This window comes from Centruroides vittatus, unplaced genomic scaffold (genome assembly GCF_030686945.1).
Source record: "Centruroides vittatus isolate TY-2023 unplaced genomic scaffold, ASM3068694v2 contig_409, whole genome shotgun sequence".
NCBI classification, from domain to species: Eukaryota; Metazoa; Arthropoda; class Arachnida; order Scorpiones; family Buthidae; genus Centruroides; species Centruroides vittatus.
Window position 1 is genome coordinate 211,945 of NW_027122221.1, and position 23,566 is coordinate 235,510.

General features: G+C 31.6%; 2 protein-coding genes and 1 long non-coding RNA gene across 3 annotated transcripts in view; 1 reads left to right on the forward strand and 2 right to left on the reverse strand.

The window, feature by feature from the left end:
- LOC136976602 (18S rRNA (guanine-N(7))-methyltransferase) overlaps positions 1-9,163 on the reverse strand; it is a 30,721-nt gene extending 21,558 nt beyond the window's left edge. Inside the window, exons 1-4 of the mRNA XM_067271934.1 lie at positions 8,972-9,163; positions 8,656-8,693; positions 5,569-5,664; positions 2,016-2,098 (exon numbers count right to left, since the gene is read on the reverse strand). Coding sequence (XP_067128035.1) covers positions 2,016-2,098; positions 5,569-5,664; positions 8,656-8,693; positions 8,972-9,010 — 256 coding nt within the window. The 5' untranslated portion in view covers positions 9,011-9,163. The remainder of the gene's footprint in view (positions 1-2,015; positions 2,099-5,568; positions 5,665-8,655; positions 8,694-8,971) is intronic.
- LOC136976610 (uncharacterized) lies at positions 114-1,406 on the reverse strand. The gene has a single exon (XM_067271947.1). It carries the CDS (start codon positions 1,404-1,406, stop codon positions 210-212), a length of 1,197 nt encoding a protein of 398 aa, XP_067128048.1. The 3' UTR covers positions 114-209.
- Positions 9,164-11,927: 2,764 nt separating the features above from the next.
- LOC136976611 (uncharacterized) lies at positions 11,928-12,446 on the forward strand. Its single transcript, XR_010880960.1, has 2 exons — positions 11,928-11,992; positions 12,120-12,446. It is a non-coding gene; the product is annotated as an uncharacterized lncRNA (long non-coding RNA).
- The last annotated feature ends 11,120 nt before the right edge of the window (positions 12,447-23,566 follow it).

The following is a 23,566-nucleotide window of genomic DNA, read 5'->3' on the forward strand; positions in this document are numbered from 1 at the left end:
CAGTACAGTTACACCTCCACTGGCGCGGGTGTGGCTGTCGTCATCTTTTCGGTAAAGATCGAATCCTTTTAAAGAAATTCTTTCTCCAGGTTTTAGATGTGTTTCCTGGAGTGCCACGCAGAGAGATGAGGTAGAGTATGTCAGGTGTTTAACGTCAGAGAAGTTGTTGCGGAAACCACGACAGTTCCATTGGATTATTTTATAATCCATTATGTGTTTGAGGTAGCATTCTTTGCGAGGGTATCCCTCTTTAATTTAACAGGGGGTCTCTCTTTTGGAGGTGACTTTGGTTTTGTAACCTCCGAATTAGTCTCTTCATCAGAAAAGTCAGAGAACTCACTCATAGACTGAGTCTCCGACTTTTTAGCTGATTTAGAGAGGGCAACTTTTACTTTTTGCTTGTTAAGTGGGTTTTTATTGGCCTTTTTTGAACCCACATTTCTTGTTATTACCCCTGTTTTAGGTAGGGGTGTCTTGGTCTTCTTGCTCTCCTTTTCTGGTGTTTGGGTAGATGGCAGTATTAAACATTTCGCATGGCGGGTAAAGGATTCACTTGGAGAGACAGAGATATCTGTTTGAACCGCACAAGTGTTTGTGGATTTCAAGACAGCAGCATAGGTCTTCTGCTTCAGTGGTGCACTAGAAGTGACCATGCGGCGAGCCTCTGGGTATGGTAGGTTGTTAACTGTTTTCACTCGCTGGATCTCTTTCTCTCTCTGCCATGCAGGGCATTTTCGGGAGTAGGCAGGATGCGCATCCTTGCAGTTTACACAGCATGGGGTAGTTTTACATTCGGTACTCTCGTGACCTTCAGTCCCACACTGTGCACATACGCTTTTCCCGCGACAGGATGTTTGTGAGTGTCCAAACCGCTGGCATTTGAAACAACGCAGCGGGTTTGGGATATATGGACGAACTGAGCAACGTAGGTATCCTGCTGTAATGAAGGATGGCAATGTTGGCTTGTTGAAAGTAAGTATCAAGTGTTTGGTTGGTATCAACTTGCCATCTCTACGAATGGAAATGCGCCGAACAGCAACGACACCTTGATCTGAAAGACCGATCTGAATGTCTGATTCATCTTCAGACATCAGATCAATTTCAGATATCACACCACGTGATGAGTTTAGGCTTCCGTGTGGTGTGACAGTGACTTCCATTTCTCCCAGAGTCTTTGTTTGCAAAAGTTTTGCCGATTGTTGTGGGGAAGCTGTTTCCACCAGTAAATCTCCCGATCTTAATTTTTGTATTTTTTTCAATTGTCCAATAGTTGATTCAAACAATTTTTGAATCAAGAATGGAGATGCTTTAGATAGAGGTTTTTCTCCAGTCGCATGCACTATTAAGTAAGCAGGGTGGCTGGAGGTCTGGTCTTTGGTCACTTGTTTTGTGATTTTATGATCCATATTTAAAAATATATATTCAGCTCCTAGTGACCCCACCCACCATGGGGCCCAACAAGGGGATGCCGTCACATGAGAGGATCCCATAGACCGTCACACCAGGGTTTCCCAGGAGCTATACCCTCACAATGCAGTCAAGTAGAGCACATCTTGTCTGACATGTCCGCCCAATCTGCATCGATCAGTTGACTCCAAGCCGAGGTCAACAATGACTCAACGACCAGCCGATTGACTCAAACGGAGCCTGATTTGAGCCTCCCGTTTATCCGAAGCAGGGGCCAAAGCAGTGTGTTGGGGACGTTATGTTGCCCCTCAACTACCAGGATCCCCCTTTCCGGCATACGGGACACCACGCACGGCAAACACGTGGGTGGGCGTTCAGATCCCAGGGATGGTAAAGAAGAGATACTAAACCATCTCTGGGAGGTCCCCTCACCACGGACAGGAACCCACATCGAGGGGAAGACTGTTATTTCCTGAGGTGTGAGAGAAGACATAAGAAGACTCTTTATTGTATAGTCTCTTATATTACATATTATCTGAATTTTTACAATTATTGTCCTGACAATTTTATCAAAAGAATATAACAAATTTTTGTTTCATATTACTTACTTAACATAGCTTGACTAATATCAACACCAATCCAGCTATGTCCTTGTTCTTCTAACACTTGTCCACTTAAACCTGATCCACATCTGAAAAGAAGTATTAAAATTTAAATATAACTAAAAGCTTTTAATTTCCATTAATTAAATTATCACTATGAATTTTATGTTGTATAATCTAAGTTAACATAAATTTGGTATTAAACGCAACATCACACATATTAAATAATGAAGCTTTAAGTAATTTAACATCAAAACTATTTGCTTCACTTAATCAGGGAATACTGGTAGTTGGTTGTGAGTTTACACCTAACCAACAGGTTGCCATATGGAGTTCTCCATAGAAACATCCCACAAGCTGAAACTTCATATACTAACTAGTTTACACTTACCATACAACTCCAGCACATTGAGTATCCAATCACAAAGATTTTTGGCTTTGATTAGAGATCCTCTTCAGACAAAATAACAAGAGTTATAGTTCTACTGAGCTCCTATGTCCTAAGTTACTCAAATATCCTATTTTAGGCATTCTAAAATTTTTTAAATTTACAATCATTCAGTTAGTAATGATTCAAATAATTTTCAAGGTATTCTGAATTTTTTTACCTGAAGAGGACCTCTGAACAAAGCCAAAAATGTTTGTAATTAAGTACTCAATGTGCTGGAAGTTGTTAGGAGTTTTCCAGTTTTCTTTACATTTAATTAACACCTAAATAAGAGTCAATTTCCCATACACAGTCTTCTCAGGAAGTACTCCTTTTGGCAGATCATTCATATGTTGCATTACCTTATTTCATTATTTAATCAAATTCATTTTATTAGAAATCACTGTTTATAGCTTTCAACTAACAGTTTACTTTAAAAAGTAATATTTTAATTATAATTTTACTATTTTAATAATAAATTATATATATAACTATAATTTGTTTTGTTTTTTGTTTGTTATGCACTAATTATCATACTTTAAAAAATAATTTTTGTATCGTTCCAGACAATCAGAAAAGGCTTTTTTTATCACTTATGTCAGCCTTTGAAACAAAAAGATTCATCCTACACGATTATTATAAACAATAGCATCAGCTAACTGATAAATTATTCATCAATACTGACTCAGGAAACATACCGAATCTTCTTTTGTTCGATGAAAAAATCTAGAATGGTATAAAATGGCAGAAAATCTAGAGAATTATAGTAGAAATCCCAATTAATCAAGGTTCCTTTTTTTCACTTTTCACCAAACATTGCGCATTGTGCACATATAAAGGTTAAAAACAAAAAACTACCAATATCATGAAATTCATAAACAAAGTTTATTTATTCCCAAATAAGTTATTACACCAAGCGTATGTGCTTCCATGATTATTGAGTCCACAGTCTTTAAAAGTTTTTTTTACTACTCCCTGAAGAAAGAAGTAATAAAAAAATTTGTATTATTAATCAAAATAAATAACAAATTGTACATGGCACCATCTGTTATGAGATTTTGTTATAAAAAGTTTATATATTTTTAATTATTATAAAATAGCAAAAGACTTAATTTTGAGGGTAGATGTGAGTTTTATAAAACACTGTAAATGCTAACAAGCCTGACCCCTCACAAGATATGATACATGACTACCCTCTATCTCTCCATCTCCTTAACTTTTCACAACCAAAATTTAATAGAATCAATGCCCCTTATATACAAGCTACCATGCCAAATTTTGTTTCTTTATCTTTAACGCTGTCCTGAGATATTATGCAAAATAGAGGCCAATACACACAAGCAGGCACATAAATATCCTCGGAATTTTTTGCCTTTTTTTTCGGTTCGGGAAGTCTCAAAACATGGAGATTTGCAAAAAAATTCAGAGGGTCAAGTTTGACATGATTCCAATACTTTCCTTTGTTATGTATACATAACAGCTGAAGAAAGTAAAAGAAAAATACACATTTTTATTAGTAGATAAATAAACAAAATGTATAAGCCCATGTGATTTTTAATTATTTAATTTATGTAAAAATTTCACACTTTGGAGGGGAGGAAATATGTATTCCATCACCAAGATTCAATCCCACAACCTTGCGTATGTGAAAAACAAACAATAGAACCACGAAGCATTCAATAAATAAACCTCCTAAAACTTGCTTATAAGTCATTGAGGATTTTTTAATGTCATTTTTCTCAAAAATGCTTGAGAAGTGCACTTTCTCCCTTTGCTTAATAAAGATTTGTATTGAGACTTATTCACACATATACAATATTATTCAGATCCATGATTGACACCTCATAAGGTCTCCTTGTAAGACCATTACAACTCTATTTTAGACAAGTAAAAATGAGCAAAGAAAGCATCTTAGAATTGAAGAAATATGGTATTATTGCATTACAAAGATTAATAATTATAAAAAAAATTATATTTAAGAAATTGTCTAAAGTGCTTTCAGTCATGATTATTTGAAAGGAAAAGAGTTGTCTATTAAATTAATTTAGTTCTGCTTGGTTCCAATGAGAGTACAAAGTTCCTTTTATAAACCATATTCTGAGAGTTCAATATTTGGTTCCATCTAGTCTCTTTATAGGCCCTGAACATGCTGTAACATTTTTGGAATGAAAGTTGACAGATGATAAAAGTGGCATATGCGATTTGTAATCATGTGAGGAAAGTGTAAGGTACTGCACACAACTTAAATTGCACATCTAGCTAACAACAACTTATTTACAACTAGGCATTGAAATTTTACAATTATCATCATGGTGGCACACATTCTTTCAACTTGAATTGAAAAACAAAACGCAGCAACAATTATTGTAATGTGTTTAATCAATGAGGAAAGTAGAGGATGAAGAATACAAATACAGATTTGGGCAGAGCCATAGTTTTCACTGTCTTCAACTAAGGATGACATCGCACAAGATCTGAATCAATACTAGATCATCATTGGATGTTCTATCACAGCTACATAGTGACATGTAACCCTCATAATAGAAACTAGAAGAAAACTTCTGTGAAGTGAGATTGCATCAAAATTTTCAATGAGAATTGCTTCAAATGCTTTCATACATTGTACATTGCTGTAACTGATAAAATTGTACTATGTTTGGGTCAGGTTAGAACAAAATGACAGTAAACACTAACTATCCAATCAGCTATCCAAATATATTAAATTTTCAACTAACTCTTCACTGTTGATAACTTTTTTATCAGTTATAATTGAAAAAGGAAATTGCCAAATAACAAATTCAAATTGCTTATCTTTAAGAGACGAGCTACTACTCTATCAGCTGACTCAATCTAGCATAGCAATTGCCAACAAACTTATAATTTTAAATAGCAGTAACAAAGGCAGATATTTTAAATGGTAACAAATTTTATTTAAGATGCTGTTAAAACTGCAAACTAACAGTACCAACATTTCATATAGAAATTTAATATTACTATTTAAATCTTAAACTCTGTTGCAATGTTTAATGTATCGTCTTGACTTCAAGAATATGTAGGCTGTATCAAAATATCAATGAATGAATTTTAAAATTATAACGTAAAATTAATTTTTTATAGTAATAAATAACTTACCCTATATCTAAAATACAACACGGTACATCATCTGGTAGGGCTAACAGTTCAATTGCTCTTTCTGACATTTGGGTTTGAATTTCAATCATTCTGGAACTATAAAAAACAATGAAATTACATAATTTTAATTCATTTAATTTAACATTTAAATTTTCAAAATTTAAACTATATTAAAATGTAAATTAAATCATTAAAAAAAAGTATATACCAGTATCTTTTTTTGTCTAATTCCATTGTATCAATTTTTACTGATAAATTTAATCCTATTTAATAAAATCAAAAAACTTCAATCTCATTACTGTTAAAGTATTTCCCAAGCAGATCAACTTTAAAATTTATTAATAAAGTAAAACAAACTATACAAAGGGAACCATGAAAAATCTCTCCATTTTTTATATCTGTATAGTTGAAAATGAATTCAATCATCAATTTGAAATTATTCTGAGTCATAAAAATAAAAGAAATCATCTTTTTTTAATATCTAAATAATAATGAAAGGAAAGAAGACACCATTTGAAAATATTAAAACAATATATAATAAAAATATTTACAAATAACAAAATGCCAACTTCTTACACAGTGTGGGACAATAGAAAGAGGACATTGAATATGTTAACAGTAAAATCTGAAATCTCAAAATAACTAAATATTGGATATTCTTTATTAAGTTTTTAAAATATTATTTTCAGTTATTTCATATAAATATAATTACTATTTATTTAAAGAACAATTATAAATTGCAATATAGATATGAAAAGCATTGCGATATTATGTGAAATAGCAGGATGAACTGCTGAAGAGTCAGAAGAGCACCTAATATATAATTTTATATTAAATCCACTTCCTATAACTCAATTTTGGATTTAATTTATGTTTTTGAAACAATACTTCAAAATTTATTCTAGTGTTCTGTATTCTGTTTTCAATAGTATTTTAATTTTAAGATAAATGATTAAACATTTGAAGACATTAACTGATGTAAACATTTTTTGCAACAAATAAAAAACATTATTATATAACAATTGATAACATAAATACCATCTATTCTTATTAATTTTAGTAACTTAAGACAAAGCTATATAAACTTTTAATTTGTGAATTATATCAATAATTATAACTTATAATTTAATATTATGAAAGCTAGCTCAAGCTGAAATGCACATACAAAGTATTTTTTATTTTGTGTGTCTTATTTCCAGAATTGAATTAAAAAAATAAAAAAAACAACTTTAGCCAGATATAAGTTTTTGTTTGAGAAAAAAACATCAATTTTGTTGAGATAGCAAGTTTTTTTTATAAATATACTGAAATCTTTTGGGTCCACCGAAAGCCTAAAGTTTCTTTGCAGTCTGCATCCAGAAAAAGTTGCTCATCACTGCTCTAGGGAGTAGGCCCGGAACAGATTACCCACAAATACATAGGTTGTGTTTCTTTATGCAGCACCGCTCAATTGCTACACGGCAAAGCATTTCTAAACGAAGCACTATAATGTAGAGAACTGTTTCTAAACGTTTGCTGCAGCGACATCTTGCGACAAACGTTTAGAAACGGTTCTCTACATTATAGCACTTCGTTTAGAAATGCTTTGCCATATAGCGATCGAGCAATACTGTGTAAAGAAATGCGACCATACCCGTATATTTCAATGTGTGCTAGAACAAATAGATTCTATAACAAAAAGTTCTAAAACTAATTATATTCATCCAGCATACCCTAAATATGTAAATATATCACTAAATATATCAACAAATACCCTTGTGGTACAATACACTTCACATCACATAAGCATTTTTAATTGCTTTTTGTAAAGAAGAAAACATTTAAGGGAATACTATAGATTGCCAACTATATAATTTCAGGTCTTTGGGTATATATCTGAACTCAGGAGACCGAGACGAGTTCAACGATACCCTACTTTTGGACCGGAGGCGAAAAATAAAACAGTTGTCATACTTTTTTCCAGCGATCGCGTGATGATAGGGAGTCGCGTCGCTCTCTCCGCTAAGTTGGCCTCACTATCGCGATCGGGAGTCGCATCGCTTGCTGTTAAAATTGCCTTTAGTAGACGTTTCCCCCTTTTTTTACTTTGTTCAAGAACTACCGTGAATCAATAACTAGTGACGTTTAGCACATGGCAGCCTGCCGGCAGCTCCCCTCTGGGAGGTCAGTCGGAAGCATGAACAGTGGGAACGGCCACCATGTTCACTGCCATAAGTAACATTAACCGAAATGGCAATCGCGCAATGATCGGAAGTCGCGTCGCTCTCTCCGTTCTTGTATCACGTGTTTAACCCTCCTGGAGATGACCGTAGTCCGACGTCATGGTTTGCAGACTTTACCGCAAGACGGCAGTACTAGGAACTATGGTGCCATCTTCATGAAAGCATTAAAAAAGTATGATAACTTTTTTATTTTTCGTCTCTGGTCCAAAAATAGGGTACCATTGAACTCGTCTCGGTTCCAAGTTCAAATATATAATCAAAGTCCTGAAATTCCATAGGTGGTAATCTATAGTACACCCACATTTAATTTTATACATTATTTTAGGCAGAAACTGTGCAATTTAATTTCAAATTTTTGTAAATCTGAATTATTTACAAAAATTGCAAGAAACATATGGAGCAAACTATCCTGTGAAAAGTTTGCTTCTAAATCCACTATTCATTATTCTTTGAATTTTTTTCTCATATAGGTGATCTACAATCCAACAAGATACAAATGGTGCTTAACAAAAACGTTACCATTTCATATTATTATCTATAATTGCAGGCCCGAAGACCAAGGTGGTAAAGGGTAACGTGTTTATCGGGCTCCTCCGAGCAATCCAGAATCGAATTCAAGCCGAAAATTCTAGAAATTTTCTGTGCATATTCTGCTCTGGATATATTAGGTCCCGTCTCTCCCCATCCATTTACTCCATTGTGGATCTGGACAAATCCTCAAAGAGCCTGATAAAAGGCCTTTTAATGCTCATAGGGTAGAAAGAGCCAAAATAAGAAATTATCTTCAGTTTAAAATATTTTTAAAAATTAACCTACAGTACATATAATCTTTTAAAAAAAATAAGACATATTCAAAAAGACTTACTTTGAAGTATACTTTTTCGCCTCTTCGTCATTATAAAACTATTTTTAAAAATAGAGTATTTTAATACTTTAAAAGTAAGATAAAATATTAAACTAAATGAGAAAATATAATAAAATCTCTTAAATCTTTACTTAAAATCTCAAAATGTTTAACTATAGAAAACCAAGCTGTATAACACGTGTATTCATACGTTACACATTCGAAAACGTTAACCTAAATTTCTTAAATTATTTAACTTTTCGTTATCAAGAAAAGCAAATTATAAATTAAAGCAAACGATTCGTAAGTTTCTTTAAATTTTAATTTTAAATCTTACGATTTCTGGAGGAGCCAAATGTTCTGGTCTTCGTGCCATGTTTCATAGATCGCTTCGCCCTCTCTCGTCTTCGCGCACGATATCGTTAAATAATAATAATAATAATTTTTGTATCGAATGCGAAAATAATCTATGAAAAATATAAGTTATTTTAAAATATATTGAATTAGTAATTAAGCCTTTGAAACTGCGGCTAAGTTGACAGATTATTGTTACGAGTCCGAGTTCGAGTGTCGTTGACTTAAATGCTATACGCAGGGCCGGCCGGTAGACGGTGCAACCGCACAAGGCCCCGCGATCCTTCTTGCGAAATTTAAAAATTGATCATTTCGTTATTCTCTAAGTTAACTTTCTTAATCTATTTAACGATGGTACATTACCATTTACCATTAAAATATTTTGTTGTTCGAAACTGTTATTTTTTTTATTAAAAAGTCTAGTACGACAACCTTGCATCGGGCCCCGCTATTTCTCGGGGCGGCCCTGACTATACTGTAAAATTTAGAGTATTTTTTCTCTTTGTTAAAATAAATATGGCTTCGCCATTTCAATAAAGTATGGAAATCTACAGTAAATTGAAACTATCAATAACTGGCATTGTACAGTATAAACTTATAATTCTAATTTTAATTCTGTAATGTTTTGTTTATATCTGAATACGTCTATGGTCTCTCTTTAGAATCACAGCGGCCGAGGGGTAAACCCATTGAATACTAAAAGTTAGACTTGGGTTCGAATTCCACCAACGGGTTGGCCGTGTAGAGTTTCTGCGTTATTTTTACAAGTGTAACTTTTAAATAGGGATCCGGACAGGTCGAAAAATCCCCAGGAATTTTTCGGGGGTTGGTCCGTCCGTATATGTCAGGCCCCGTCCTTCACCACTCGGCCGCTCCATTGTGCGCCTAGCCGAACCCTTAATGGGCTTGCTAAAAGACGTTCTGTTAGTGCCCACAGAGCGGAAGAGTTAAAAGAAATAGGGGTAAGCCAGACAATCTGCCAGGTTTTTCGGACTTTTTTTTTTAACTCTTTCCGCCCTGTGGGCACTAAGAGGGCCTCTTTTAGAGGTTTTACGGACTGTAATATTATTAATTTTAATAATTAGATATAAATAATTTAACAAGAAGTAGGCGATTAGGCTTCTATTTCGTCATACATTTAAGAAGTAATAAATTAATTTAATTTACTTAAGAACACCTTTCTTTCTATTGCTGATTAGGTGGTGGTTGGAATCAATTTTCGTTTAACTCTGCGGTGTAAATAATAAAACTTTACAGCAGAAAATCTACTGTCGCGCACAGAGTTCTGTATTATTTTTAATTCTGATTTTAATGCAGCGGCGGAAGAAGAATATAAGCTGTCCATATGTACGTAGTCGTGTCATTTTGTGCCTCCAGCAGAGAACTGAATGCAGATATACTGTTGATATTGTGAAGAAATTATATAAATTGTTTTTATCATGGTGTCATCCTATTAGGATGAATATGAAGACGAATAAGAATGTTCAGATTCTGATTCAGATAATGATTGAAAATCGAGTGAAAAAGAGAGAAAAATGTTTAAAATTACAAAACTTGTAAAAAATTGTGTGTTGTTATGCAAAATTGCGAAGAAAATTGCGAATAAATATACAAATATAGAATGCTATATTTTTATATTTATTGCATTGTGATTTTAAAACATATCTTGTATTTATAAAGGTTTTCAACACTTACGAAGCTTAAGGTTTGTATACTGTAAACGACAACAAAAAAAAAAGAAAAAAATACTGTATATAATAATTATCAGAAAATTTTGTTAGGTATTTTAAAATTGTTTTTGCTGTACGAACATTATGAGAACCTTTACTTAGATATACACTATAAATTTGGCCAAGGCTCGATGAAGCGTAACATATCTGGATTAAATCATTCACGAAACTTTTGCAATTTCGACCGGAACTCAAATCGGATTCCCTAGAGCAGTGGTCTTCAAAGTGGGGAGCGCATACCCCAGGGGGTACGCAAAGTGATTCAAAATACTGTATGTGTGTCCTATCCACAGTCTGTCTAATCTTACAGTCATCCTCCTGAAGAAGTAGGATCACGATCACTTGCGATTATACACGGAAAAAATTCAAATTGCGGGTAGCGGGAAATTTAACAGGAATTATGTATTTACGGTGAAAATTTAGCAAATTATATTATACTAGCAGGTAGGCCCGGCGTTGCTCGGGCGAAAGTAACGATAGCGAAGATTAGGATTATTACGTTATAGTCAACCTTACCCGTTTTCACAGAATGCAAGAATTGGGTCTGCCTGTTTCCGGACTAATTAGAGAATTTTTAGATGGGTCTAAAAATATGTTCGATTTTCCGCAAAAACGATTATTAGGTGGTACAAATTATAATTATATTCGTCAAGGATATGCGATCAAAAATGTTTCGAGATCACTGCGCTAGAGCGGCAAGCTGACGCATTTAATTAATACCTCGCCAAGTGTTCGTCAAAGCGCCACATCGTCACTTCTTTCTGTAAAAAGTTTCAATAAGATTTGGAGCATTTATAACTACAAACTAAACATTTGAAAAGTTAAAATGTGTTGAAATCAATAGCGAGGTTGAGGCCCAAGTTTTAAACGCAAAAAAGTGTACGTCTGACGTTCGGCGCCGCTTTCCTGTAATCCTAGAAGTTTGACGATGGCGTTTGGAAAGTTAATGAAATCATGCTCGACATTCCAAAAACCATTGTCAAACTTCTAGGCTTACAGGAAAGCGGCGCTAAACGTCTGATGTACACGTTTCCGCGTTTAAAACTTCGGTCTCAACCTCGCTAATTTCAACTTTAAAATAGTTTAAACTGTTAAACAATTTTATAATTATAAACGTCCCATAAAATATAACAAATGTAGTCATTTAATTAATTATTTATTAGATTTAAAACTTATCGAATTAAATTTAATAATTTTATATCAATATATTCTTTACACTAGAGGGCGAAGTAGTAAGGTGACCGAGATGGCGGAGATCGTATGGTAATAGTAGTGTAAGTTTTACATAATATTCACGACGGTTTTAAACCGTCTCGTGCGAATTGATTACATTCGCAACTCACGTTATCAAATCTGAGTTCATTAATTTGAAGAATAGATCATTTTTTATGTTTTTATTAGCAGATAGAAATATTTTCAAAAGAAATTGCTTCGATAATATAAATTCATGTTTAATGAAATCACGAAGAAACTGAATACGTTTCAGAAGCACAAGTTAAAAATCATGTGTCGGCTACTTTCCGAAGATGGATCGTATTCTCAGAGGAAAAGATATTACGAAGCACTTAATCTCACTCCAAAGGCTACCCATGCACAGATTAAATCGGCATTTTATAGACTTTCTATGATGTATCATCCGGATAAAAATAATTCCGAGGCTGCTACTATTAAATTTCAGGAAATTAACGAAGCCTACGAAGTATTAGGAAATTACGAATTGAGAAGAAAGTACGATCGAGGACTCTTAACTACGAGAAGAGCGGGTGTCGTGGATCCGGCGGACGAGATCAAAGACGAGCACGTAGATTTTTATAAGAGTAGAGAAAAAAGAAGCCGTAAACCGGTGCCTCGCGGCAGGTCGCAGATTTACAATTTCGACGAATTTTATAGGATGCATTACGGGGAAGCGGTTCATCGAGATCACGCTCACCAAAAGAGATATGCCGAGCACGTGAAGAGTAAAAGAGAGAAGACCAAGTCCTATTTATTTCTTTATTTAATTTTGGCATTTTGTTTTATTTCGTTATATGTGGATTACCAGACGCATCAAATTCGTAAGCCGAAACGGGAAAATTTAAATGAAAAACGGACGTGATGTCGAGAAAAATTATGCTCGCACATATTAAAAACTTTCCATTTAAAAAATTTTAGAAGATGGCTAAACTAATTATTATAAAGAACAATATAAAATAAAAGATTATATAGTTTATTTGAAGTTGTTATTAAGTAGAAGTTAAACATATGCTTTATTGTAAAGATGTTATATTATAGTTTATTAAAAAAAAAACATTAAATTATAAAAACAGTGTGAAAATAAGAACAGTGTGAATATAGATACATAACCAGATGATTGCCTTAAATAATCAAGCTATAAATAGTAAATTTATAGCCTGATTATTTAAGGCAATCGTCTGGTTATGTATCTATAATTATAAATAAATATTTGAAGTAAACATAAAACTTGGATCAAAAGCTTTTTTGGAAAACATGGATTAAATTATATGCAATTGTAATTTTTAGTGTCTTCAAGTATAACCAGTTTTGAGTGGCAGTATTATGTAATTTTCTAAACTGATGATTATGACTGATACATAGTTATTTGAACATAATTTTAATAGTTGTCAGCTCTGCAAATCTTAAAAAGTTCATTCATTAGAGTGACAAATAATTTTAATTTGGATGAATTTATATCAAGCAAAGAACATAGAATTATGTTCACAGCCTGTAGTAAGCATTTGTTACAAGTAAGAACAGAAGAGGAAATGAAATTTCTAAGTCTACAAATAATTATCTGCAAAAAAAGTTCTTTCCATTAACTTACAAATGACTATTTGCTTAAGAAACCTAATTATTACTATCAATAATTCCATGAACAAACAGATTATCAATTTAATTGATACCTGCTTGAATGATTATAATCTATTTTTACAGTAGCAAGACTGCTGAAGCTATTTAAAATATAATCAGTTTAAAATGATTGATTATAAAAATTTTAAATAGCTCAACCAGAGCCATTGAGAGCTTGTGTGGGGGCCAGGGACAGAGTAGGACCCTTTTGTCTTTTTTTTTTTTTTTGAATAAATGAAATATTTAGGATGCTTCTTAATAAAAAGCAGTCATAAATGTTTTATTTTCTGTTAATAAAAATGGTAATTTTATAGGAATGAGAATCACAACAAACTAAATTTTCTCCAAGTCTAGGGAAAACTCCCTAATCCTTTCTTAATGATACTGGATCCAACATTCTTGCTATTGTAGAAATAGATTTATTTAACAAATATTTTAAGCTTGATTTTATTAATTAGGTATACTTTCAATGAAATAATGTCTATGAAGTTATGAAAAATTATATCCAAATACATACTATAAACAAACTTATGTGAAAATATTATTATAATGGCTCAGATCCTGATTTTGTCACTAATAAAAGTAGTATTATAACAAATGGAACAAAACTAATCTACATCAAACTTCAAAAATTGTTAGTTTTTCTAATAAATTCACAAAAGTGGAATTTCTTAGAATTGCTCCCCAGTTTAAAAAAGATATGACAGAATACTGTTGAAATTATTGTTTGACATATGCTAGATATAAATAATTATTACAATTGAAAACATTAAACAAAATATAGTATTATCTATGGTATGATTTTGTATTTACAATATTAACCAAAATATTTGAAGATTCCCAGTTTACTTATACTTAACTTTGTTATGCATTATTATTCATTTACACATTTTATTACCACCAAACACAATTTTTTAATTAATGTACTGTATATATAGAAATGTTGCACGGAAGGTTTTGTTTTGCTTGCCACATTGTTAATTTTAAGATGAAAAATGAAAATAGATTTATTTGATACAGTCTTATAGTCATTTCTGATATAGAAGTTCAATTTAATCTACAGTTAAGAAATTCCCGTCTTATGTAGAAAGTCGATATTTTCGAGGCTAAAAATATCAATAATAAATCACTGAATAATTGTGCTCTGACATTAGTTGTATCTATTTTATATATATATATATATATATAATTGAATAAGAATGTTGTATATTTGTTACACAGTAATGTCAGCCTAAAGATGGCCTTGACAAAAAACTGAAGTAGCATTATTGATAGGAAAAAACTTGGGAATGTGGAGTTGTACAAATATGTTAAAAGATAAACATACTTTATATGGAGTAAATAATGTTAAATGAAATGTAACGTTCTCAAATTTTCAGGTGTTTGCTCATCTTTATGAAATGTCTAATGAATGTTTAGTTTTTTTGAGCAATTAGAGAATAGCAATAAGTAAAATAATGCAAGATAGCTTCTGATATTATGTAAATCATATGATTACTAAAAATTAACAAATTTTTTGAATTATATATTAGTATATTTATTTTTAGAATTTAAGTTTAATGATGTACAATTTTTGTTTTTAATTTTTTAATTGAGATTACTACATATTTTAGCAGAAGTTGTCATAAATAGTTTTACTAATTTCCAAAATTTAATTTTTATATTCAATAGATCGAATTGATATCATCTTTATAGAAACTAATCTACTTCTAAATCTCTTCTCTCCTTTTCATTTTGCTTTAAGACTTTTAATGTTATTTCGCTCTCTTCTAAAATCTTTTACTGTTTCATTTCACTCATTATTGGATTTTCTCTTATTGACTTTCAGATATTTTGTATTCTTATCCCCTTTTAGTTGCCATTTTGCACATCCAAGTCTTCTACCATAAATCTACATTTCTCAATTTACTTTTCAGTCATTGCCATTTTTAACTTTATTTATTTGTTTATTTCTAAATTTCTCTCCTTTTCTCCTTATTGTATTGTATCTTATAACTGATCTGTACATTTTTTCTGTAGTTTTGTTGATTCTTAATTATTATATAATAGACTGTTTTACTGTCATTTCATCCAAACTATTTCAATTCTATTAATTATATCTTAAAAATCTTTAACATATTATTATGCTGTTGATCTAGGAAAAAATTTAAGCAAATTACTGATTCTAATTATACCAATTTTTCTTTTTCATTATTAAATAACCACGATAATAACATATCATGTATTCTATTTTAGTTTTATTGATCTTCAATTGCATAGATTCCAAAAATCTCTCCAGCATTTCAATTTAGCATTTATTTCATTTCTGAAATTATCAGTTGAAAAGTTTATTTTCAAGATGTCTTTGTCCAAATTTTCAGAATTAAGATATCGATTCCTATGGTTTTATCAATGGTTTCTCCTTTTATTTCTGCTTTCATTTTGTATCAAAAAGTCATATACACTGTGAAAAAGGCTCTTTCAAATAAGGGCCTGCAATCAAAATGATTTGTTCACAACAAGATGACAGTCAGCAGCAAGCAGTGACAATTTTCAAAAGGGACCAGATGTGAGAGAACCTATTTTACATATAACAATTATTATTTAAACACCTGGAAAAAATTTATTTCATTCGCACATTATTGGCATATTAAGTTTACTTTTCTAGCTCTGTTATATATAATAGAGGGAAAATATGATGATCAGTCAAAACAAATGATCCCCCAAGATTTTAACGTTTTTGGATTCGAGGGACCTTGAAATGTCAAGAAATGCAAAATATTCGGGTTTTTTTCTGTATGTATGGATGTTAGTATATGTGTGGGGGGCATGATTTTGTTCACTAACTTTGAAGCTTAATAAGTTGTGTCTTTTGTCGAAAATTTCTGAAATTTTGCAGGTAGGTTCGTGTATTAGAGGAATTAGTGTTGTTAAATTTTTGATTGTTAAAGATTGATGGGATGAGGAGATAGAGGGAGGTTGTGTCGTATCTCAAGTAGGATCAGACATAATGACAATTTTGCTCATTATTAGGATTTGCAAATTTTTTTTATAAAATCCATTCTCTACTTTCAAAATTAAGCTTTTTGCCATTTTATAATAATTAAAAATATAAAAATTTTAAAAATAAAATAGAATTCAGCACAAATTGTTGATTGTCTTCTCTCTGCTGTGACAATTTACTTCAATCAGCTGCATCATTCATAGATTCAATCTGCACCATGTTTAGCTGTGAGGGACCCACTTCTAATGAGTCTCCTTCCATGTTGAATTCAAAGCTTTGTAATCACATATATTATCTTTTAAGAAGATTCACACTTTAGATGAAAACTTTTAAGTGTTTTATGATAATAGAAATACAAAAATCACTAATGCAATTTTGTTTTCAACAAGCACAAGAAACAAAATCTCTTATTATAGAAACATCTGGACACAACAGTGTGACAAACAAGTGTCTACAAGCTAGTCCTGTCGACGAATCAATTAAAGGAACCCTGAGGGGTGTTCAGGTTTGCTTGTGGAAGAGTTGAACTCGGCATAAAGGAGGGGAGAATGGATGAAAAAAATACATATTTTTCAAGTGAAAGCTTTCAAATACAAATTCATTTAAAATAATAATAGATGGTAATCCAAGAAATTTAGGAGACTAACCTAGTCTTCCTAACCATTCTCGGCACACCACTAATATCAGCCATCCTGCAAAGAAAACTTTTCGGTGCAAAATGTTCAAAATGTCTTTTATCCTAAAGATCTTTTTGATGATGAAACTAAAGATGGAACAATGGCCATTTTAAAAAATGTCCATTATGTGACTTTCCAGACTGAGTCTGAACCCTTTATTAATCAATCAAAATATATCTATTTTAACCGATTAATTCTATTTTAAAATAGAAGAAAATAAATTGTAATAAATGAAAGCACGATGCAAACTTATAAGCAATAGAAGATTGTAAGTCCTAAGATCAACCATCTCCGGTTGGGGATCAAATTAAATTTTGATTTTGACCTCTCATGCAATCTAACTTGTAAGTTGAGATCTGGTTACACATAGTAACAAGTGATCAACCTCTTGGAAAGCAAGAATGAGGAAAAGCAACCAATTGGAATGGGCAATCAAGGATGGAAATTAATAAAAATACTGGATTTCAAGGACAAAGCACAAATTTCTGTCATTTTGTACTGTCCAAAGTGACCCATGCACTCTCTCTCTCCTCGTTCGGTGTGCCATCATCCTCACCGAAGTTCCTGATTTTGCTTCGCCTACATCATCCTGTGTTTGCTTTGCCATCCTTCATCTGCTGGAGTTCAAGACAGCCCCATGGCCATCAACACCTACAAACTATATCCAAAATCAGTGGGACTCACCTCTCACTTTGATAAAGGGATACTCAAATTGAGAAAGTGTAAGCCCACTGTATATAAAATAAGCAGGTTTAATTTGTAAAGGTGCTTGTGTCAGTATGTCCAACGTCACTACCCACATACAGTCCTAAACCTTTTGTACATTCTGATATGAGTGTAACTAACTCCCCCTTTCTGGGTTGGCAAACCTCACAATTGATTCATCTTTAGATTCATAAGAAAGTAAAATAAATCAATGAGAACTGGCTAATACTTAAATACACTAACAACAATGCTCAGGAATGATACAGAACCTATGGTGAGAAAGTACCTATCGGGGTCTATACTATTTTGGTTTGTGATCAGACTTCAATGTCATATATAAACATCTCAAAGCCCAATGTTTTAATAATAAGCCAAACAATTGCCATATTGAATCAAGCTACTTTATCACTATTAATTAATTTCTGAGTAATTTGGTAGATGGTAGATGTTAGTTACCATCTCTTATTCAACATTTTCTTCAATATATAGGTGCCACTGCTAGAAGCTTCTACACTAGGATTAAAAAGCACCAATACAGCCTTAAGAAGTGTCTTGCCAATACAGCACTTGCTGCTTATGCCTTAGTTAATGACATCCAGGTGAATTTAGCAGTCCAAGCATCCTTTGCCGTGCAACCAAACTGCCACAGATGAAACACCTAGACAGACTTGAAATATGCAAGGTGCTCAAGAAGAGAACTGCAATTAACTTTAAGGAAATGAACTTAATTTCTTTTATTTAGCCTGGAGAATGTTATTTGAACTTCCCTTCAGTGGTGCAACCTAACAGGCATACTGAATTTAGCCAAATGCTGATGTTAAGATGTTCAATTCTAACTTAATTAATTTAATTTGAATGTTTTATTTTATATTCTATCACTTAAACTTGAAGGTATCCATTTTAGACAGATGAATGCATTTGTTTGCAGTAAAGTTTTTTTTCTTTTGCTGGATATTAGTATTAGTGTTGCTATTTTTATTCATAGAAATTGTAAAAAGATAATCTCCATTGTTAATTTGTTTGACCAAACATCAGAATGATTCATTAAGATTTTTAATTTTGTCTCATTTCATTATTTTTTTAATTGCGTTATTCTTTGACTCATGAGTTTAGTATTTTGCATGTTCTGAGCATCATCATCATATGTGGCTTAATACAAGTATTTTTTGCATTTAATAATTCATAGGTTACCTGTTAATGCCTAAGCATTATTCAGCTGTCTTATTCATATTGTATCATTATCTTCCATTATTTTTTATATTTTACAAATACAGTTTATCTTAGATATAAAAGACTATATGGGGAGACATGGCTGCCACTGGCATTCACTACTAACAGTTACACATGTTAATTTTCTCGTCTCTTGCCTATTCTGTAAATATAAGTATATACAAGGTCTATTCAAAAAATAACTGAACTTTTTGAATTGGGCAAAAACAGTGTGTCCTAGTGTCATGAAGTTGACAACACTATGTTTGTGATAACCTACTGAGTAAGCTGTTCTTTTTTTTCAAGTTGTTGATATCTTGTTTCATTCCTGCATTATTGTTTTTTAAGTGAATGGTGTTTCGGTGTTTGTGGAGATTTTTGAAACGTGTGATTTACAGAAGCAACCGTGCAATGTGAAGTTTGCAGAAAAACTTTTACAGAAACGTTTCAATTTTTGAATCAAGCTTATGTAGGCAATGCTCTAGGTGAGATGCAGTGATAAAAATGGTTTATCTGATTCAAAAGTGGTCATCAATTAGGTGAAGACAACCCTTGACCAAGAAAGCCTTTGACTTCAAATTTATGACACTCACATTCAGAAAATCAGAGTAGTACACTTTGAATTTTTGTCTCAAGGTCAAACAGTCAACCATCAGTACTATACAGGTGTTTTGAAACTATTGTGTGAAAAAAATTGCAAAAAGAGACCAGAGTTGTGACAAGACAACTTACGGTTCCTTCGTTGAGACAAATGTCCAATTATGATCTGCTTCAATACGTCAGAACTACAGTTCCGACAATTTTAAAATATTTAAATTCGAACGTCCTGCATTCTAATTCCTTCGAACATTAATGACCCGAAGCACATCATGGTTCCTTCACCATGACAATGTGCCTACTCACTTGGCCTTGTCAATTTATCTGTTTTGTGCCAAAAATCAAATGACTGTCCTCCCCAGCCTCCCTACTCACCAGGCCTGGCTCCTTACAATTTTTTCTTGTTTCCAAAATTAAAATCAGTGCTGAAAGGATGCCATTTTAATACAATTGATGACATTAAAACAAATTTCTCACGTGTATTGAAGGACAGTCTGAAACAAGCTTACCAGGACTGCTTTGCAAAGTGAAAACACCACTGGGATAAATGTGTGAATAGGGGAGGGTGTACTTTGAAGGAGACTAGGATCAATAATCTCTAACTTTGAAAATAAAAATTAAAAAAAATAAAGTTCAGTTATTTTTTTGAACTGATCTTGTGCAAACACAATGACTCTACTAGGGTACCTTACAACTGTGGTCAATCCTATTTTTTGCACCCCTTATGCATTAGTGCAAATATACTGTGAATTCCTTCTTTTTGATTACCATCAAAACTCTCTTGAATTGAGTTTGGATGATACGATCTGGCAACATTGTCACATACTAGTCCATACGAGTTTATTTCTCACCAGAGGAGAAACTCACCACTAGAGCACTTTGTACTGTATGTACTTGATTATACAATACTATAAATCCATACAAATGTAGAATGCAAGTATTAACACTTGAGCTATTAGAACTCATAATTTTACTTTTTCAATGTAATGTTTTTATCAATTTTTAGTATTTTATAATTCAAATCACACATTTAATTAGGGTTGTCTTGTAGCACCTCATTCACAATGGAACACATATGCCGTGCACATCCTGCATGCCCACTTGTGGCAGCCCTGTACATACTTTACAGAAGAAACTTATCTGAACTGATATTTTCAGCATAGTTTATAGGTCATTTTCAGATTCAGTCTTGAAGATTACATTTTATTTTTATATGATATGATTGAACCTGATAAAGGACCATAATCTAGGCTGAAAATATTAGTTTAGAATAAGAAATTTACTTGCTAGATTAATGCAAAGTGTGTTTATTGTATATATTTTATTATTAATAATAGAATCATTTTTCATAACATGTAATAACATATCTTCAAAATTAATAGATCAGGATCAAGTGACAACTAACATCTTCAATATCCAAAAAATTTAAGATTTGTCAACCTAATTTCTCTCTGTTATCACATGCTAAAGAAATATGAATTGTCATAACAACAGAGTAAACAAATGGAGTTGCTAAATTGTAAATTTAAACTTTTTATGTTTAGTATAACTTGTACTTTTGATATATTCAGTTTAATTTTCTCATCTACAGTTACACGTAGTTCTTCACATGCACTATACTAATCTCCTATGGTTGCTATTACAAATATAACTTTAACAAAATGATTTAATTATATTTGATCAAATGTATAATGATAAGTGCAGCTATTTCAGTTTGTCATATTTTGATTAATTTCCTTTGAAGTTTATATTATTTATATAATTGCAGTCTACATTGTCAATTTTTAAAATTAATTATTACTATCAATACTAAACAATGAATGTTCAAATTTTTTGTTGTGTAGACTATCGCATGGCGATCAAGAAATTATCGAAAAAAATTTCTTAAACGAGAAAGAAAACTTTTGCTGCAATTAGGATGGACATTCTAAGTTCTTCGTCTTACAGGTATTATAATTAAAAGTCTAAAGGATTTGTTTTATATTGCACTTTCTTATTGATTTAAATATAAGAAAATTCATTAAATGTTTAAAACTTTATAAATTTCATATTATAATTTGATTCTCAACATAAAAAGTTTAGCAACATGTAAAGAAAATGTAAAAGATTCAGTAATACAGACCAAATAATTTTTTTTCTGTACGAAGAAAGTAAAATCTGCCATCAATACTAGTTATTCCCTTTACCCGTTTTAGTTTCATGTTCTAATGAATTTTAAGATCCAATATGAAAATCTAATCAATAAAACCAAACAGTTTCTTAAATTTTTGTTTTTTATTTAATAATATCTAAAAGTATCTTCAAATGACAAAAAATAAATGTTTTTATTATTATGCCTCTTGATTTTCATTTTTTAAACACTTTTATTGTCGGTTTTTTGGGTTTTTCTATTATCTTGATCTTATTACTTTAAGATTTTTCACTTGTCTACTTAAAATTCTATTATTGATATAGTTTATATGTTTTATATTTAACTCGTGTATAACAGCTATTCTGTTGTTATCATTTGTATATTATTTCTGTTAATTGAAATCAGATCATTTACCTTCTTTACTTTGACAATTCTTCATTAAGTTTATTTAAATACCTATTCTTTTTTAAGTATAGACTAACTACTGATTATGGAAAGAAAACACTTCCATTTTACCAGTAAAATATTTCATTATTATATTTTCAGCTTTACTAGCTATCAGTTAAGTTTATGTAAAAACCATTTTACAAGATATATAAAAAATATAGATAAAATTAATGTAAACACAAGTTCCATTTGTTGTGTATCAAGCTTTACTTGTGTTAATTACAAAAATATGCTTAGTTACTTATGACTAATGAATAGGCTTATTACACATCCAGCCTATTTAATCAACTTAACCAAAATGTGTTTCATCCTCACTGGCTCTTATCAATTGGATGACATACAAAAAACAGAATATGTGGTGACAATTGCCAACATTGCAATATACGTTAATAGTACAATTATTACATTTATTACATACAGCAGGGATATATTCTGGATAATACACCATATCTTTCACATCTTTAGTAATACTTCAGTCCATTATGGAATTTGACTTTTTCTTCACTTTTATTTTCCTTGGAATCTTCACGTTAACTAATCCTATTGAAAAATGAAATTAACATTTTATCTGATGAGATGAGTGAGATTTGATCAAAAATCATGTGCACTTCAATTTTACTTTGGTCAAATTTTTTGTGACCTCCCGTATTCACTTACACCTTTGGAGTCACAATCCACAGTTTAAGCAGTCTTGCTTTGTATGAAAGTAAAATGCAGTGTATAAAATTCATCATGACTTTTTCTTAATGCAGTAAAAGTTATTATTGTAGTGTATAATTTATTGATTTCATATCCAAAGGATTAACAACTGTTTTTATTCAGCTTTTAAACTAAAAGTGACATGTTTTGGCAATACAGTATTACCTTCTTCAGACCAATACATACAGTTTAAATATATTTCTTAATGGGTTGTTCATCTCTGTTATAGATAATTGTTTAATAAAAATTGCTTAATTTATGCAATTGGCACTGACACAAAAAAAAACATCTCTCATACTTTGTGTCAGTGTCAATTGTTCCATCCTATTGATAAATTAGATTAATTTATGTATGCATTTTTTGGAGTATTTGAAATTTATATATGTCTGATTAAGTGATGATTTATGGATTGTTGCTTAATTGGAACAACCAGTTCTGTAGTATTGGCATTTAAAGGAATGATATTTGTAAAATATGTTATTTATTTATTTATGCCTTGTGTTTGAATTATATAGGATTCTCTTCCAAATATATTTTGCCGACACTATATTTC

Coding starts and splice junctions, on each gene's coding strand:
- LOC136976610 (XM_067271947.1), bottom strand. CDS start 1,406: ATGGATCATAAAATCACAAAACAAGTGACCAAAGACCAGACCTCCAGC.